General features: G+C 40.6%; 2 protein-coding genes across 4 annotated transcripts in view; one reads left to right on the top strand and one right to left on the bottom strand.

Annotated features, from left to right (window-relative positions):
* The first annotated feature begins 1,041 nt into the window (after nucleotides 1-1,041).
* LOC115257539 (peritrophin-44-like) lies at nucleotides 1,042-1,868 on the top strand. The gene is made up of 2 exons (XM_029857268.2): nucleotides 1,042-1,191; nucleotides 1,260-1,868. The coding sequence occupies exons 1-2, from the start codon at nucleotides 1,185-1,187 to the stop codon at nucleotides 1,634-1,636; spliced, it is 384 nt and encodes a 127-aa protein (XP_029713128.1). The 5' UTR covers nucleotides 1,042-1,184; the 3' UTR covers nucleotides 1,637-1,868.
* Nucleotides 1,869-2,227: 359 nt separating this feature from the next.
* LOC109403448 (ras-interacting protein RIP3) overlaps nucleotides 2,228-19,158 on the bottom strand; it is a 90,541-nt gene continuing 73,610 nt past the window's right edge. For all 3 annotated transcript variants that reach the window (XM_062860750.1, XM_062860751.1, XM_019676273.3), the window contains exons 3-5: nucleotides 8,322-8,520; nucleotides 8,084-8,242; nucleotides 2,228-8,020 (exon numbers count right to left, since the gene is read on the bottom strand). In XM_062860750.1, the coding sequence (XP_062716734.1) occupies nucleotides 7,835-8,020; nucleotides 8,084-8,242; nucleotides 8,322-8,520 (544 nt within the window). In that variant the 3' untranslated portion in view covers nucleotides 2,228-7,834. The remainder of the gene's footprint in view (nucleotides 8,021-8,083; nucleotides 8,243-8,321; nucleotides 8,521-19,158) is intronic.

The raw sequence follows: 19,158 nt of genomic DNA, 5'->3' as shown, positions 1-19,158 counted from the left end.
CTATCTTGTTTTTATTAACTAAGTTTTTATAACCTAAGCTCCATAATTGTAAGGATGGCTCATAATAACCCAAAAATATATAAAAATGCTTATTGTTCCTCGAGCTACTTTGTTAAAGTGGATTATGTAACACTACTTAACGTAGTGACAAAAGCCATTATCACAAGTGTATACTTGAAGCTATGGTCTCCGGAGTAGTGTGGTTGATTAGGAATATCTCGAAACTATCTTGGAATGACTCATAAAATGCCAGGGGAATTACAGATTACAGTTGGATGTGTAATGTTAAAGTTCACTGTACAAATAACTACTGTTACTGTCACGAGCTAAACATAAGGATAGTTTGGACGACCCTCAATGGCCCAAAGATTCATAATATTATATAGTAGAACTCAGATTGCTCCAGTCACCGCGATTGATTTGGCAACGTTACTCAGTATAACAGATATGGCTGTTGTTACGAGTGCAGATTTGAAGTTCTGAACTCCAAGGTAGTTTGGCTGACCTGGAATATCCTTATAGTGTCTCTAATTGAAATTTGAGATTTCAAGAGCTTCACGGATCCCAGCAAATTATGCAATGCCATCATTTGTGACGAAAACACATAAAGTTATTCTTGTGGATGGCGGGTTAAGGTTAGATGGGTTTACGGTTTCTTTCTTCCGCTCAGGTACCCTAATGGTTGTTGCAACAACCTTGCAACGCTGGTATTCGCAAGATCTGGTTGTAACAATCAGTCATACGCAGCCGAGCAGGGTTTTTCAAAGATATGTGTAACGCATTCTCACTTGAATGTGTATGGCATACATATTTTTTATCAAAACATCAAGGAATCCTCACGATGGTTCTGGAATGCCCGGCTGGAATCGTTATCAGTAACGTCATTTTTGAGAATAGGTAAATGACTAGTAACGAAACTGTTGCTGAACAAAATGATAAGTCACATAAGTGAAGATAGATACTATTTGTTAGATACATATCGCGATAAAAAATCGATGCGTGGACTTCCTATGCTGACTGATAAAAAAAATCTGACGTGAAGATGACGTTAGAAGCCGATGAAAAAAGTCAATTTATCTAGAATAAAGCATCCATAGACAATTGATAAAGCAATAAAACAAGGTGAGAATTTCCCATCAAATTTCATATCTTCCGAATCGTAGGAAGAGTTCAGGTAGCTCGAAATGAAATGTAGGTGGAAGAATCATTATTTTCCTGTGAATCAAACTAATTAGTTCTCTCCCATCATCCACATCTAGTGCTAGTTGTCGCTTGCTGTTTGCTTGTTGTGAGCTATTCGCATGCTCAAAATTGTTATGGACAGCAGAATGGCAGTACGCAGCCGGATCCGTCCCGATGCAATTACTATAATTTCTGCAGTAATGGGAAAACTATTGCCGTGAGCTGTCCAGCTGGTTTGCATTACAATGCCCAAGTGAAGGCCTGTGATCTTCCCAGCAGAGCAAGGTGTGTCAGGTGTCCCGTCAGCGGCTTTCGTAATGTGCCCGTGGCCGGCGCTTGCAATAAGTTCATTCAGTGCTTCCAAGGAGTGGCCACCGACCGTGAATGTCCGAAAGGTTTGCTCTTCGATCCCCGCTATGGACATTGCAACCTCGAACGAAACGTGAGATGCTGAATAATGGTGCGGTGGGAATTTCCATTCATTAGGGACGTTTTTTCCCCACTCATGGTGATCCATATCCGTGGTGGAATTAAGCGGCTTAAGACCGTAGCTGATGAGATGGATAAAAGATAATAAACACAGGATGATGACTAGTAAAAATGCTTAGTTGGTTTGATGAAAGAAATGATATTTGAAAATCTACATCGATGTAGACTTATTCAGCACTGAAAGATTATTTCCTTTCTCATTTTTTATATAACTAGAGACTCCACCAAAAAATTTGGCTGAAAATTACGACCTATAAACGAAAGAGAATGTGAACGAAGAATATCGAATAGAATCAATCGATAAATCATTTTGAAAAACTAAGCGAAAAAGGTTCAAAAGAGTTCTGGAGAGCAATCATATATGGTACGTACATGTTGAGTATTGTAAACCACTATGAAGCATCTACTTCTTAAAATTTTATCGTATCTAGAATAGATAAGTCTTGTTAAAATATCGTTAGTTTTAGGGGGCACTTTCTTCGAAAAGTTTGGATGTATTCTCACGTCATAGATATTTTTTAAAAGATGTTTCTTTCAAAACATAAAGTCAAAACCATTTTTTACCGATAATAAAATTTATTAAAATGTCAATTACTCGATTCAATATTTAAATGCTAACACAACTGCATCCTGTGCGCCAGTTGGCACAATGCTTCCTATCGCGAACCAAACTACGAAAACCAATTCTACAGCTTTCTGTTAGCAAATACTCGCAGTAGTGTACAGATTGTTGGAGCGCATGTAGTGTATCTTAAGATTTACCTACGTTTAATCCGCACTTGTGCTCTAATGAGACCCCGCTCTTGTTGCGCTACCGTATGACTGCGTGTACGTTTATAATAGGAATCGGTTCCGAATGATAAATAATATCGTTTTTCTGTTTTTGTTTAAACGCTAGTTGACTAACATAAGCATGTAGATTGTGAGCATTTTGTTCCTCTTTTCCGCGGTTCCTACAAGTAGTTTGGCTTAGCTTAAATACTTATCCTATCGTAACATCGAGCGAGAGATGTACATCTCTACGAGGAGATATTTTAGTGATTTCAACGATCTTTTTTTTTCTTATAGGTTTGAAAATCTTTTGACCTTTCCTGTTTACTTGCCTGGAAAAATAACATCCAATACTGCTAGTTTCATGAACAAGTAACTTTGGCCTTGGTAATGAAACATTGTTCAATATGACACCCACTGAACAAGGGATCAGATTTGAATGGGAAAAGAATGATGCGGCTTGTTCAAATGAAAGACTATCAAAATCACCTTTTGGCTGTATGCATATCCCAAGGACAATTTCTTAGCACAGTATTCAATAAGTACACAAATCATATTTGTATTTGGCAGATATTCGATATTTCAAAATATTGAGGGTGTCAATTCTGCCCCGGGTGTCCATAATGCCCCGCCTATCCCTACACTCCCGTGCAAAAATTTGGGGTCACCCCCTCAAAAACATGGAAATGTTTTTCGGTCATATCTCAGTCATCTTTCATTTAATCCACTCGTTCTTAGACTCTATCGAAAGATAAAGAGTTAGAATAAGATCGTCCTCCACTTGATCGACACATCTAGCTCGCTGCGCACCACGTCTTCTTGTACCGGTCGGATGACACTCGAGAACCATTTTAATCGGGTTGCTATCCAACATCCTGATGACGGGACCCATCCACCGTAGCCTCTCGATTTTCGTGGTGTGGACGATGATGGTTGGTTCTCTCAGCAGCTGATGCAGCTCGTGGTTCAATCACCTCCTCGTAGTCCCGTCTTCCATCTGCACTCCGCCGTAGATGGTACGCAACACCTTCCGTGCGAAAACTCTAAAGGCGCGTTGGTCTTCTGCACATAGAGTCCGTGGCTCGTGCCCATAGAGGACTACCAGTCTAATCAGAGTTTTGTGGATAGATTATTAGAATTACACGAATTCTTCAAACGCCTTGATTTTATCACTTTCGACAGAAATTCGGGGTGGTGGTGTGGTAATTCCTCCATAGATGCCGTTACCATCATGTACTTTGTCTTCGACACCTTAATAAACAATCCGATTCACCTGGTTCATTCTTTAGTCGGATGAACGTTTCTGCCATCATCTCAAATTTGCGGGCCATAATATCAATATCGTCAGCGAAACCAAGCAGCTGAACAGACTTCGTGAAAATCGTTCCACTCGTGTTTATCCTGCTCTCCTTAAGATATTCTCTACTCTAAACCAATATTAAACAGCAAGCACGAAAGACCATCAGCTTGCCACAACCCTCTACGATATTCGCAGGGACTCGAGAGTGTCCCTGATACTCGAACTACGCACATCACTCGATCCATCGTCGCTTTGATCAATCGAATCAGCTTATCCGGGAATCCGTATTCGTGCATAATCTGCCATAGCTGGTCTCGATCGATTGTATCATACGCCTATTTGAAATCGATGAACAAGTGATGTGTGGACACGTTGTATCGCGGCATTTATGCAACACCTGGCGGATGGCGAACATCTGGTCCGTTGCAACGCGTTCACCCACGAATCCAGCCTGATATTGCGCTACGAACTCTCTTGCAATCAAAGTATCTTGTAGGCAGCGCTCAGTATTGTGATCGCGCATTAGCTCCCGCAGTCCAATTTGTCGCCCTTTTTGTAGATGCGAAACACGAACGCTTCCATCCATTCCTACGGATGCTTGCTTCTCCCAAATATTGGTAATGACCAAGTGTAGTGCTGTCACCAGTGCTTCTCCAGCGTATTTTGGAAGCTCGCTTGGTAATTGATTTGCTCCAGCGGCTTTGTTGTTTCTCAACCGATAAACCTCCTCCTGAATTCCTGTTAGGCTAGGGGCTGGAAGTCTTTCGTCCTGCGCACGTACTCCTAGATCTGTTACCACGCCACCTTCGATGCTTACAACGTCCCCAGTCATCACAAAGTCTTATATGATGTTGAATAGGATGCTAAAGTGGAGGCTATATGCGTACCTGCTCCCATTTAACCGCGTGTAAAGTATCGCCTCCACTTTAGCATCCTATTCAACATCATATGCGATCGTGTGTCAACTGGGTCGCCTTTCAGGTGTTCATCGTAATGCTCGCTCGTGAGAAGATTCCTGTAATTGTCTCGGCACGAGTCGGCTTGTGGCCCAAATCCTCTGCACGAGCGATGCAGCTTCTCGTAGAATTCGTGTGACCTTAGCGCGGTACAGCTCTTCCATCGCTTGGCGATCTCGTTCTTCCTGTTTGCGCTTCTTCCTCTGGAAGACTGAGTTCTGCCTGACATGGAACTCAGATTCATTTTAAACACGAAAAAGATTTGAACCGAATCTCGATCTAAAAACTGCAAGCTTAACACCTACAGGAGGTAGCCAGCTTGTTTGGGATATGTAACCCTTTTTTCTCTCACAAAATAGTTCAACATGCTGCAACTTTTCTTAGAGTGCATCAAAAATTCTCGTATTTTGACTGTTCGTCAACCTATTATATGTTATTCAATGAAACTCAACATATGTACATGAAAAAGATGGATAAATTATTAGTGAAATTCCGAAAAAAAAATCCACAGCTCAGGTGAGATTTGAACTCACGACCACTTATTGGCCGGCTCTGAAATCTAGCTTCCAACATATATGATTTTGCAATATAATCTATTGATGTTTCAACAGGTTTTGTATACATTGGATGTTATAGACTGTTTCAGAAATTATAAATACACTTTGTTAAATAAAATGAACTATTCTGATGATTTATACTAACTTCTTTCAGAAAACAGCATATTGTGCTCCACATTTTAGCATTTCCTTTCAATAGTCAGTAAGCCTAATGGTTAAGGCTATGGATCGCCAATCCGAAGACGGCGGGCTCGGTTTTCGAGTTGGGAAAATTTTCTCGACTCTCTGAGCATAGTGTATCATTGTGCTTGCATCACAATATACAAATTCATGTAATGGCAGACAAAGGAAGCCCTTCAATTAATAACTGTGGGAGTGCTCAAGGAACACTTAGTTAAATAGTGACTAGGCTTAACATAATGGGGTTGAACAAACGTTTAGAAATATCGCCGGATGTACACTCCCGATCAAAAGTTTGGGGTCACCCCCTCAAAAACATGTAATTTTTTTAGGCCCATATCTTCGCCAATTTGCGTCCGATTTCAAAACCCTAGGTCTCAGTCAAAAGATAATAAGTCAAAGAAACTTTGAACATGATTTAAAAGAAACTTTTTCAAAAAAAAAAAAAATGCATGTAAACTTAACCCAAAGTTGCCAAATTTTCTAAAAATGAATATAAACTTACGGCAGTGTCGCTGGAAATTGGGTCGACCAAATTTTAAGATGAGAGTGGTAATATAACCCATTTTCTATTAGCTTTCAACTGCTTTTTACAGAACTGCTAGAAAAAAAGTTATTAAGTAAATTAATCCTTAATGTCATCGACCAAAAGTTTGGGGTCACCCCTCAAAATGATGTATCGGCCAAAAGTTTGGGGTCCCTATCGTAAAACATGGAAAAGTGATTTATTGATATCTTTGTCATCTATAGTTAAATTTTAATTCTTCTTGGCTTATTTGAAACATAATGAATGATGTTTACTTACTGCATAGACATTGAACCACACATATTTGTTGAAATTTACATACTAAAACTTAACGTAAAGTTGCCTCATTTTTTGAAATGCGGTGAAATGTGTTAACTTTACATAGCATTTTTATATACAAAAATCGTTTAATACATTAAGTTGAAGACATCAAACGTAAATTTAGTTGATTTTGATGGATTTGTCTTTATTAAACAGACTTCAGCCCTTGGCTGGTTCGTCTCTCTCAAATTTAGTTGATTATCTTTGATATGAGCCAAAAAGAATTAAAATTGAACTATAGATGACGAAGATATCATCAAATCACTTTTCCGTGTATTACGAAAGTGACCCCAAACTTTTGGCCGATACATCATATTGAGGGGTGACTTTTGGTCGATGACATGAAGAGTTAATTTACTTAATAACTTTTTTTCTAGATTTTTTAGCTAAATTCTATAAAAAGCAGTTGAAAGCTAATAGAAAATGGGTTCCCGAGCAGAAGAGAATAGCAAAATAATAACTACAAAATAACATAACCTGTTTTTATATCTTGTTTTGTTATTATTAACAAATGTTATGTTAATAACATTAAAATAACTGATTTCATTATTCAGTTATTTTGCCAAAATAACGCATTTTGTTATGCGACTGTTATTTTCTTCTGCTCGGGTTATATTACCACTCTCATCTTAAAATTTGGTCGACCCAATTTCCAGCGACACTGCCGTAAGTTTATATTCATTTTTTAGAAAATTTAGCAACTTTGGGTTAAGTTTACACAAATTTTTTTTTTTAAAAAAGTCTTTTAAATCATGTTCAAAGTTTCTTTGACTTATTATCTTTTGAATGAAACCTAGGATTTTGAAATCGGACGCAAATTGGCGGATATATGGGCCTAAAAAAAATGACATGTTTTTAGGGGGTGACACCAAACTTTTGATCGGGAGTGTACCTATTTAGCATCCACTTTGGCACGTATATTGAAAGTTGTGCATCTTATGTAAGCAAATTGGCATGTTGGTTTTTATGTAGACCAAAATGTTGACTGGATATTATGAAATCTGACTTCAAAACCCGAAATTTGTAAGACATGAAGGGGAGTTACTGAACAGCCTAAACCGCAGCGTAAATATTATCCAGCGTAGAGATCGCAAATCATCACGGAAATCTTTGATTATTTCATTCGCAATTTCATGAAACATTTCAATAAGCAGATAATCATGGCTTACGCAGTTGTTTTCGCTATTTAGTGAAGCCCTTATTATGCTATTTTTAACCCATTGTTGTAGTAATGAGCTTTGGACTCTTTTTATGCATTTTTAGTGACCAAGGTTCAGCTATGTGAAAAAAAACCCTGTTACAGAAATAACTATTTCGAGGAACTTATCGAATAAGACTTAATTTGAACAAGCAACAGAAACCTTTCCTACATTCAACCGTGTCATAGTAAACGATACGGCTACCCATAAAGTGCAACCCAGTTGCACTGCGTTTAATTTTCCCCACAAAACTTCGTCTCGTGGGCATTCATATAAATATAGGCCATGACCATATGCGGATGGGTGTGTGCAATTGTAACTCATACGATATCTAGCTGATTTTTTAATTACTATTATATCACTATTTTATCGTATGACGGTGGCGGCGTTTCATCCGTTTCCTTCGTGCTTTCCGGCAGCAGAATGGCAATGTGGTAGGGAGGTGGTGGCGCCAGCACTCCCAGCGAGTTTTGTTGCGTCCCACCGAGGCTACCATTCAGCAGCGTCGAAGGAGTGCTACCCACCAGGTCCGGATTGTTCTAGAAACGGGTAAAGCAAAGAGATTATTCCTTGTGCATTTAGCCAACAAACGCTCCACCTACCTGTAGGGAGCTCTGGTCTCCATTGGAGATCGTCTCCGATATCACATTATTAACGGGCATTTGCAGATCCCTTGGACGTCGACATAGTGAAACTGTGCAGGCTGCTAGGAAGAACGTAGCCGAGAACGCGCAAAATATGAGCACTTCCAGCCCGGTACCCTGGAAAGGAGGAAATTGAATGAGAAATAGATTATATCATAAATTCATTCATCCAGAATCGCATTTCCAGTCGGCGCACCTGATGGTCGAAGTAAAATTTGGCTCCCGCAACGAACACCGTCGCCAGGGCAAGGGAGGCCCACATGCCGCATTTGAGATGTGCCGGCAGCAGTTGAGCATCGTGTCCAACGTGTGGCACATGTTGGTTCAGCGTTCCAATTCCGAGCGTCCCACTGCTCTGATCGATTTCGATTGCGTTCGGCTGTGACGATGAATTACTGTGGAATAAATTGAAAGATTTTGATTAGTTTTTATACAGGGTGTAGAACCATTTGAAATCCTGTTTTTGATACTTTCTGCTATGATTAGAGTAGCATTTAAATACATTGACAATCCTTGCGACATGTCACGCCCACCATATCCTTCCATCTTCGCCGTAGAGCTCAACGAGTTCGTAATTCATCCTTGGCCGCCATACACTGTTTACGGGCGCACCAGCAAAGCTTGTTACGTGCATTCGTCGTTCGAATATTTCACATGCCTACAAGTCCTCCTCACAAGAACATGATCCAGGTTCCATGGCCGTTGAAGTAACCGGCCTTATAAGTGTTTTTACATGGTTCATGTACGAGATCACCGAAGCAGAGGATCTCGCAGCCACCCTCAATAAGCAGTGGTATAGTGCATCGATCCGTCTGCGAAAAGGCTCAGTATACACGCAGATCGCCACAATAAAGCTCCCAGCTTAATGGAGGGTAAAAAAGACGATCTGTCTAGCGATGATCTAGTTGAGGCCCGGAATTCCAAGGCGATTCCTACCCAGAAATGGACGCACTGGTGGTGTTCAGAAATCGCAACACTTTGCGCATTCTGCCTAAGAGCTAGGAGGCGGATGGAAAGAGCTCGCACCGATGAGGATACCTAGTTAACAACTAAGCACTGTTCTAAGCATTATAATGGTCATTGAGCAGCTTTTCAGTGCTAAATAGCTCTATATAAGCATCCCTAATGCTTCGACAAAACCAAACTCAAGTCGGTCATGGCTAATACATTTTAACATAACGGATCAGAATCGGGGGAACAGGATCATTTTTGTTGTCATTCGACGAATGCTGCTCGGAATGCTTAATGATATTGGAATCTTTCAAGCAAATGTGGTGATTCCAGACACGATTCTTTGAGACTGTTAGTTCTACAAACTTCAATTCCGGTCATAAACGTTGCGGAAGAGGAGCTGCAACGTTTTTCGACCATTAGTATCACTGGCATAGCCACGGGGGAGGGGGGGGTGTGGTTTAACCCTTAATGAAAGTTAGTGTATATTTGTAAACAAGTGAGGGGGATTAGGGGCATAATGGACACCCGGGGCGAAATGGACACCCCTGTTTTTGCCGAAACCGTTGACTTTTATGTAAAACATTTAATGCATATGTGTAGAGGAGCAAGTCATGGTTCTATTTTTCAAAACTACCATTTATATTCCTCCAAAATAACGAAAATATCATTGAAATTGAAGTATGTTTTTCATATGGTGGATTTCTTATAATTTCAAAGCAGTAGCAAATAAGGTTTTACGAGTGTTTGAGTGTGTCCACCACAAAAGCAAGTGAATTGTTAGCTTATCTACATGTATGCGGAGATTTAGCAATGGATGAAGTATTATATTTTTGATCAGAATTTACTTAAAACAGAAATTTTAATGTTGTAGTCGATTCGGGGCGAAATGAACACTGGCAATTACGAATGGATGTACGCGCGTTGCATACTGTTAGGCGTTTAAGATAGCAGGAAAAAAACACGATTATTTTAGCCTAAAGTATATTTAATTAACTTTGATGTTATGTAAACTCATCTTAGATGCAGTATGATATCTGTGGTATTGATCGCCGTAGGCAAATTGCTTAACTGGCCGATGTAACCAAAGAAATAGCATACAACATGCAGGGGTGTCCATTATGCCCCGATGGGTGTCCATTTCGCCCCGTACCTTTCCTGCCAGCCCTAAAAAACACACGGTTTACAATTCATTATTTCTTCACAATAAAGTCATTCTACCCGCTGAAAATGATTGAAATACGTTGGAAACAAGTTAAAGTTGTAAGTGAACTGATAATATGTTAAGTTTTACTCTGTTATATAGGCCCAACGTACTCATTTGCTTAGGGTGTCCATTATGCCCCTAATCCCCCTACAAAGTGTTAAATTGCTGATAAAATATCAACCTTTCGATTGCATTTCAGGCCAAACATTTCAATAGGTCCTATCTGCATTTGAGAGGTTCTCTTTGTTCACTTTCTCTTTGAATTATTGCAATGTAATGGTACACTTTTCAACTACTGTTAGGGATCATACATGGAACTCGGATCGTCAAGGGTTAGTTATTTTAATAACTATACACGAAGACTTAATTTGTACATCACATACACATTAGCCTGGTACACCGTTTATATGAGAAAATAGAAAAAATAGAAAAAACTCCAACTCCTGTATACTTTTTAAGTTCCATTTTGGTCTCATATCAACTGTGCAAAATTTCAGATCGATCGAAGAAACTATATTTTAGCGCCCGCCATTCTTAGTTTTTCATACGATTTACTATGGGGAAAATTTACTTCTTCAAAGAAAAATCGCTTGAGGTCACCCATTGATCCCTAAAAATAAATCGTTGAATGATTTCTGTAGATAACTTCACGAGAAATCAGACTTCCGAAGTCTGTAAAGCGATGCGACATTCGTGGAAAAAGTTATTAGGGCTTAGACGATCGAAAAAATTACGAGATTTTATTATTTATTGTTATTCCTTACATGTTAAACAGCGTTGGCATGTCATTCGGTTTTCAGTCAATAACTTTTTCCACGTGCCTTAGATCGCTTTGCGGTCTTCAGAGGGTTTGTTCCTCGCAAAATTACCAACAGAAATCATTCATCGATTTATTTTTAAGGAGTTAAGGGGCAACCTGTGGCGATTTTTCTTTGAAAAAGTGATTTTCCCCATAGTAAATCGTATGAAAACTTAAAACGGCTGGCGCTAAAATATGGTTTCTCCGATCGAGCTGAAATTTTGCACAGTTGATAAAGGGCCAAAATGGAACTCAAAAAGTGTACAGGAGTAAAAGGTCTTTTCGTGTCCCACGCTAATACACATACACATCCAAATTGTACCTAACACAACTTTTCCAATATGTAATAAATTTAGTTTTGTACTCGACACTCGAAGCTTACACTCGTTCGCTTAAACATCCCTCGCAAGAAAGAAATCCCCCAGTGAGCACGCGGTACAGTGAATCACGTATCCCAAAATCCGTTCGTCGTCGCGAGTGTCCGTGGTGTTCGTGGCTGCCTAGGCCTGAAGAATAGTGTCGTCCCTAAAAACCCAGTGCGCGGTAAGTGATCGCGTCAACAACTACTTTTGCAGTACAAGTCAAAAGACGATTGTTTTGACCATTTTTCTATGCAAGGAGACAATTTTTTTTTTTTTGGGAGACGATCATAATTCAAATAAACAGCTGAGATATTAACCCTCGAGCGATCGCGCTGTTCTATTTTGTACAACACGACGAAAAAATCTCGCTTTTTGTACTCAGCATTAGCGTGGTGCTGACGCAGGTAGTCAACCGCGCGAGTTACGGAAGGTTAACGAAAGAGAGGCAAACCAAAGAGAGTCTCTCTTCTGCAGATAGGACCTTTAGACATGTTTGGCCTGATTTGATGATGCTTTATCTTGTCCCATTAGATTGTCGTGGAGTGATTTTGGTTGGAATTATAACCATAAACGAAAACGGAGTGGCGAAACTACCCTAAAGTGAGTTCTTTCCACCACACTTCGGGGTTGCGTGCGTCAAGCCAATTTTGAGTTGATGGAATCGATGTTTTTGTTGGGTTGTTCCCGCTTGCTTCCACGTGAAAAAAATATCTAATTTTAAGTTTTTTCCACCCAACCGAAATTTAAAATTGAGTTTAAAAGTACCTAATTTTGAGTTTTTCAGTTTCTCCGTGAAGGTAATTTTGAAGATGTTTCTCGATCAACTTCATATTCAATGACCACGAAATGACTGACTGTGTGAAGAGAAAGAGCGAAAATGAAAATGTTTGCTTTGAATATTCAGTGCAGAATCATTCAAATTCGTGCTGTTTTCAGTCAATGACTTTGAACATTTTGCACCCTGCTCACTTTTGACAACTCTCGCTCCAGAGACTTGGTACGGAATTTTGAAGTTGGCCGTATATCAGCCGAATAATGCACCAAAAGTGACTTTTGAGCAGCTCTATTAGAGGCTATAGAACCAATTAGTTCTGTTAGCCAGGTTCTATATTTCACTATAGAACCGCTTTAATGCCATTTTTACGGCTTAATGGTTACCTGTGTAGAATGAATCGAAGTGAGGCCTACATGGCAGCTAAACTGGCACAAAACAAAGAGATTAAGGCACGTAATCGGGCGTACTTTGAAAACCTCTGTCTACAGGGCCGCCATTGCAAAAACGAATGGTGCACTATCTCCTCCAGACCGCTCCCCTTATGAAAGTCTCTCAAATAAAGATAAATCAATCAACCAGACCGCTCCCCCGAGATAATGCTGAAAATCGTGGAAACGTTATTCTCATCCCCTAAAGGTCAAAGCGAGGTAATCCCAGTGACAAATGACGAGAACATTGCAATAGCGAAATCGCTCGAGCCTTATTCACTCCGGGGTCTGGATGGTATACCGACAGTAGCCATTAAGACGGCCATTGCATCAGAGATTACAGTCCCGGGGTTTGTCGTTCGATTCACCCCCCCCCCCCCCCCTCCGCTTGTGAGTCAGCAGCATAGTCGAGGCAAGAGAAGGGCTGGACTGTCCGCGATCGAGGTGGCAGAGCAGTAGCTTGGCAAGATCATCGACTTTGCGCCCTCGAAGTCCAACAAAAGTAAGGTCCTGAAAATGACCGTGTTGCAACATCGTAAGTCGAAGGACGATGCCAAGCAGGATCACGTGAGACTTGTGAAAACTGTGCAGCAGTGGCGGAACCGGCGAAAGAAAGGTTACGAAGTCTACGCAGACGGATGCCTTCGCTTTCGCAGGAAGTCCAAAAGGTGTGGCGGATGCGACTGCCTGTAATAAGCACTCGCAGAAACGGGCGAGGCAGCCGTCAGGTGAGGAGCTGTCTGGCGGTGCCCGCAAGGCTAGGAAAATACTAACCAAGAAGGTCGGCAGTAATGTCGGCAAGTCGTACCTCAGCCAGGCGTCCCAGAAAGCTGGGAAGGGTGGGCTTGAAGAGGCTGGCCCGTCCCGGATGGAAGGGAGCAGGGGGTTGCGACCGCTGTTAGGTCCTCAGCAATCACAGAGTAGGGTGAACCAAGGGTAGGAACCTCTTGAACGAAAGTCGTGTGGAACAGGAAGAATTAAAAGCCGCAGGTTGAGAAAATCAGGGACGCCAAACCAAGAAGTCGGCAAACGCGAGAAAGATCTAAGCGCGAACAGTCTAAGTACTCGGACTTCTTGAAGCTGATGCGAAGCGACGACAAGCTCGTGGATCTGGGAGCCGATGTGTCCAGTATCAGACGTACTTGTACGGGTGAAATGATCCTAGAGCAGTGAATCAAAATTCAACCATCGCGCAACAATAATGACAATGTCGCAACCTGTATTTGTTGCGACAAACAAACCCATGCGACATAAGTTTGTCCCAACTTGAAAATAATGGGATTAACATCGTACACCACGAGTTTAGAGATTTTTAAGCCTTGCATTGCGATTTTCGAACGGTAACTTCGAGTCGGTAAACACTGCAACTCTGGGGAAGCTCTATCATCAAACAGTTTCGACTTTGGGTTAGCAATAATTGATTATTCACGCGTTGAAAAGTACGCAACAAATTCAGCTTCCGTTTTGTCTGCAACAAAAAATTTCGAGATCATGTCATTATCTGTTACCAGTAGGGATAAAGAGTAATCGTCGCACCTTCTTTGTTGATTGTTTTGTGCCTCTTTTGTCTGACAATTCTCTTGGCTGAAGCGCGACAAAAAACGCAAGGGTGCCACCTACAAAATTTTGGCAGAAAAGGTCCTTGGCGAGGGGTTCCCGTCCTTCAAGAAATCCGCAGTGAACAAATAACAGTGTAGATAACGGAGATAAACATGGTGCTGAACCACTGTGACGCAGCACAGCAACTGCTTTGTCAGGCAGATGGCGGATATCACCACCATAGCGGACTCATATCGAGTACCCGCCAACAACGGAAATACATAGGGTCGCGGATGGGTCCGGCAAAATAACGGCGATATGGACGACGAGTAACCACCCCGTCTAGGAGTTGATGGCTACTACCTATGAGAGCTTCTTGGTCGTCAAAGTAAACGGGGTCTTCATCAGTAGCTATTTTGTGCCTCCGTGGTGGTCGATTGGGCAGTTCACGTAGATGCGGGACTGTATGACGACCGTGCTGACAGGGTGAAGGCAGGTGGTAATAGCGGGTGACTAAATGGGGAATGGGGATGCCATTTCACGATCCAGCGGGATCAGATCCTGCTAGAGACACTGGCCATACTAGATGTCAAACTGGTTAATGTCGGTATCGAGAGTACCTTTAGTCGGAACGGTGCAGAGTTGATAATTGACGTTAGATTTTGTAGTCCTGATCTCACAAGAAGTTTGAACTGAACTGAAGGGTAGACGATGATTACACACAGAACGATCGCCTGGCGGTTTGCTACAGTATCCTACAGAGCAGTCTCCAGAGATGTTGAAGAGAATCATCGAGGGGTTTTTTCCGCATCATGATCCTAGTCCTTGACCACCTTTCGTAGGACAGCCGAGGACTATGGCTAGCGATGAGAAGGGAGTCACCGATGTCGAACTTGTGGTGATAACAAAGTCCCTTAGCGTAAGTAAGGCCAAAGGTCCGGACGGAGTTCCAATCCTGGCCTTTAAAGTTGCTATTGCAGAGGCTCCCGAGATGTTCAGGTCTGCTATTGCAGAAATGCCTGGGAGTTTTCCGAGAGGTTTGGAAGCGACAGAGCCTAGTGATATTGCCAAAGACGGGGAAACCACCCGGAGATCCGTCGACATATAGACAAATATGCTTGATCGACACGGCGGGGAAGGTGCTCGTATAGGTCATGCTCAACAGAATGTTGAGCCACACTGAACGTGTGAATGGTCATTCGAGCTACCATTTTGGCTTCCGGAAGAGGAGGTCGACCGTGGACGCTATCCTGTCGGCTACAAAAACCTGCCAGATAGCGCTTTAGCGTAAGAGGAAGGGGAATTCGCTACTGTGCAGTAGTGACTCTGGATGTAAGTTACGCGTTCGATAGCACCAGTTGGCCGGATATTGCCGTTGCGCTCCTGCGTCTGGGGATACCGGGTACCTGTACAATATTCTCGGAAGTTACTTCCACAATCGTTACGACACAGAGGTGGGTTGAAAGTGTTTTCACCCAACCTCAGGAATCCCTGGGTCCGGTGTTATGGTATGAAATATACGAGGGGGTGTTGATGTTAGAGTTCCCGGTGGGGGTGGAGATCGCCGGCATCGCTGATGAAATTACGCTGGAGGTCTACGGCAGGGATGCCAGATTATTTTATCAAAAAATCTGTATCAATACAGATTTTTCTGTATCGCCATATTTGAGGGTATATTAAACACCGAGAGTCCTAGATTTCAATAGAAACTAACAAAAAAATACTACTGTTTGACGGTATTTATTTTTTACTTGTATTGATTTTTCTAAAACATGTGTGAAAATGTATCAATATTTTTTATAAATTCTTTAAACATTAAGCAGCATTTAACAAAGTTTTCATTAAATTTATTTAAAATTACTAAAAAAATATGTTTTCTGGAGGAATCTGTATCACATTTTAATAATATGTTATTTCTGTACTCTGTATCTTGTCTGTATAAAAGATCAGAAATCTGTATAATACTGAAAAATCTGTATACACTCCCGTTCAAAAGTTTGGGGTCACCCCCTCAAGAACATGTCATTTTTTTAGGCCCATATCTCCGCCAATTTGCGTCCGATTTCAAAACCCTAGCTTTCATTCAAAAGATAATAAGTCAAAGAAACTTTGAACATGATTAAAAAGAAAATTTTTCAAAAAATTTTGTATGTAAAATTAACCCAAAGTTGTCAAATTTTCTAAAAAATGAATATAAACTTACGGCTGTGTCGCTGGAAATTGGGTCGACCAAATTTTAAGATGAGAGCGGTAATATAACCCATTTTTAATTAGCTTTCAACTGCTTTTTACGGAACTTAGCTAAAAAATCTAGAAAAAAAAGTTATTAAGTAAATTAATCCTTGATGTCATCGGCCAAAAGTTTGGGGTCACTTTCGTTAAACATGGAAAAGTGATTTGGTGATATCTTCGTCATCTATAGTTCAATTTTAATTATTTTTGGCTCATTTCAAAGATAATTAACTAAATTTACGTTTGATGTCTTTAACTTAACGTATTTAACGATTTTTGTATATAAAAATGTTATGTAAAGTTAGCACATTTCACCACGCTTCAAAAAATGAGGCAACTTTACGTTAAGTTTTACTATGTAAATTTCAACAAATATGTGTGGTTCAATGTCTATGCAGTAAGTATCATTCATTTTGTTTCAAATAAGCCAAGAAGAATTAAAATTGAATGAAAGATGACAAAGATATCAACAAATCACTTTTTCATGTTTTACGATAGTGACCCCAAACTTTTGGCCAATACTCATTTTGAGGGGTGACCCCAAACTTTTGGTCGATGACATCAAGGATTAATTTACTTAATAACTTTTTTTTCTAGATTTTTTAGCTAAGTTCTGTAAAAAGCACTTGAAAGCTAATAGAAAATAGGTTATATTACTGCTCTCATCTTAAAAATTGGTCGACCCAATTTCCAGCGACACTGCCGTAAGTTTATATTCGTTTTTTAGAAAATTTGGCAACATTGGGTAAAGTTTACATACAACATTTTTTGAAAATTTTTCTTTTAAATCATGTTCAAAGTTTATTTGACTTAATTATCTTTTGAATGAAACCTAGGGTTTTGAAATCGGACGCAAATTGGCGGAGATATGGGCCTAAAAAAATGACATGTTTTTGAGGGGGTGACCCCAAACCTTTGAACGGGAGTGTATCTGGCATCTCTGGTCTACGGTGAATCGATCGAAGAAGTGGATGTGATCCAGGAAACTGGAATTGGCTCACCATAAAACTGAGGTGGTGGTTGTGAACAACCGAAAGTTGGAGCTGCAAGCGGCGATCAGTGTAGACGATTGAGCTATCACTTCGAAACGCTGCGTCAAACACTTGGGGGTGATGATCGACGATAAGCTTTTCTTCGGTAGCCACATTGGCTACGGCTGTAAAAGATCCTCCACATCTATAGTGGCACTGTCCTGGATGATGTCCAATAGCTCTACGATGTACGACAGTAAGCGCAAGCTTCTGGCTACGTCTCAACTAAAGTATGGGCATCGGGCACAGCGCATAGTACCGAAAGCTACCGTGGTAAGTTGAAAATCACTTATAGGTTAGTGTGCCTAAGGGTTGCTAGCGCGTATCGTGCCGTGTCAGACGCTATACAAGAAGTGCTCCAAAGGTTCTGAGTCCGTTACGTAGGTCATATCGGTGCCCTGTGGCCGAAATCGACCCTTATGGGGCAGCGGGAGAACATCCTGGTAGCGTTGCTATCGTGGAGTCGGTCTTCAGAGTTGGATCCGAGCCCGCCGTTGAAAAGGGGTCCCCGGTAAGGTCCGTGGCAGGTGGAGGCCCCACTGTCAGCACATCCTTGTGTGTGCTGGCTGGTAGGGCCTTACTTGCGGGAAGGTCAAATCGCTGTACACGCGGTATCATGCATTACTTATTTATTTCGTCAAACATACCGTAGACTACATTTTCACTTAACTATATCACTTAATAACTATATTCTATTATATCTCAAAGATCTAAAATATTTTCTCAAATTTGTTCTAGACATGGTCAAACTAATAGATGCACAGTGCTGATTATAAAGGTTCATCATTCGATTCAAAGGACCAAATTTTGCATAATCTGTTCTATGTTTGTTTAGAGCAAATATATTACGACCTCTCAATAGTCTAGCAGGAGCATAGAAATTTATACATGATAGTAAGTTGGCGGAGTCGATGCGTTGAGATATTAAATCATTTATAAACGAAACCATGGCAAATTCGCGACGCTCCTTCAAAGTTTGAATATCTATAAGCATGCATCTAGCTTCATATGAAGGCAGTGGAAATGTTGACCAACCTAACTTGCGTAAGGCATATAGGAGGAACTGCTTTTGTATTGATTCGATTCGATCCTCATGTGTTACCATGTAGGGAGACCATACTATGCTACAGTATTCTAGAACTGATCTTACATAAGCGACGTACAATGTTTTTATCGTGTATGGGTCCTGAAAGTCGTAGCTAAAACGCTTAATGAAGCTTAACATATTAGTTGCTTTATGAGTGATAGCGTTATAATGATCGGTGAAAGTTAATTTAGAATCTAAGATAACACCTAAATCTCTAATTCTATTGCACTTTTCAACTTCTTGGTTTCCTAAAGATACAATTATTGGTGGTGTACTATGTTTTCTGCTGTACGTAATTGAATTACATTTTTTCACGTTTAACTGCAGCAGGCTTTTACTACACCATTGGTCAAATATCCGTATTTCTCTCAAAAAACATTCTCTGTCTTCTTCATTTTTTATTTCAATAAAGAGTTTCATATCATCAGCGTATATAAGGATTTTGAGATGCTTTAGAATATACGTGATATCATTTACAAACAATATGAAAAGCAAAGGTCCTAAATGTGAGCCTTGGGGAACTCCTGATGATACGTTGATAGGTTCTGACTTCTTCCCCTCAAATCTTACTATCTGTAATCGGTCAGTTAAGTACGATTCGATCCATTTAAGTAGTCTGGAC

Source organism: Aedes albopictus, chromosome 3 (assembly GCF_035046485.1).
Source record: "Aedes albopictus strain Foshan chromosome 3, AalbF5, whole genome shotgun sequence".
In the NCBI taxonomy this organism is placed as follows: Eukaryota; Metazoa; Arthropoda; class Insecta; order Diptera; family Culicidae; genus Aedes; species Aedes albopictus.
The sequence above is the reverse complement of the archived record's forward strand: the minus strand, read 5'-3'. Positions and strand labels throughout refer to the sequence as shown.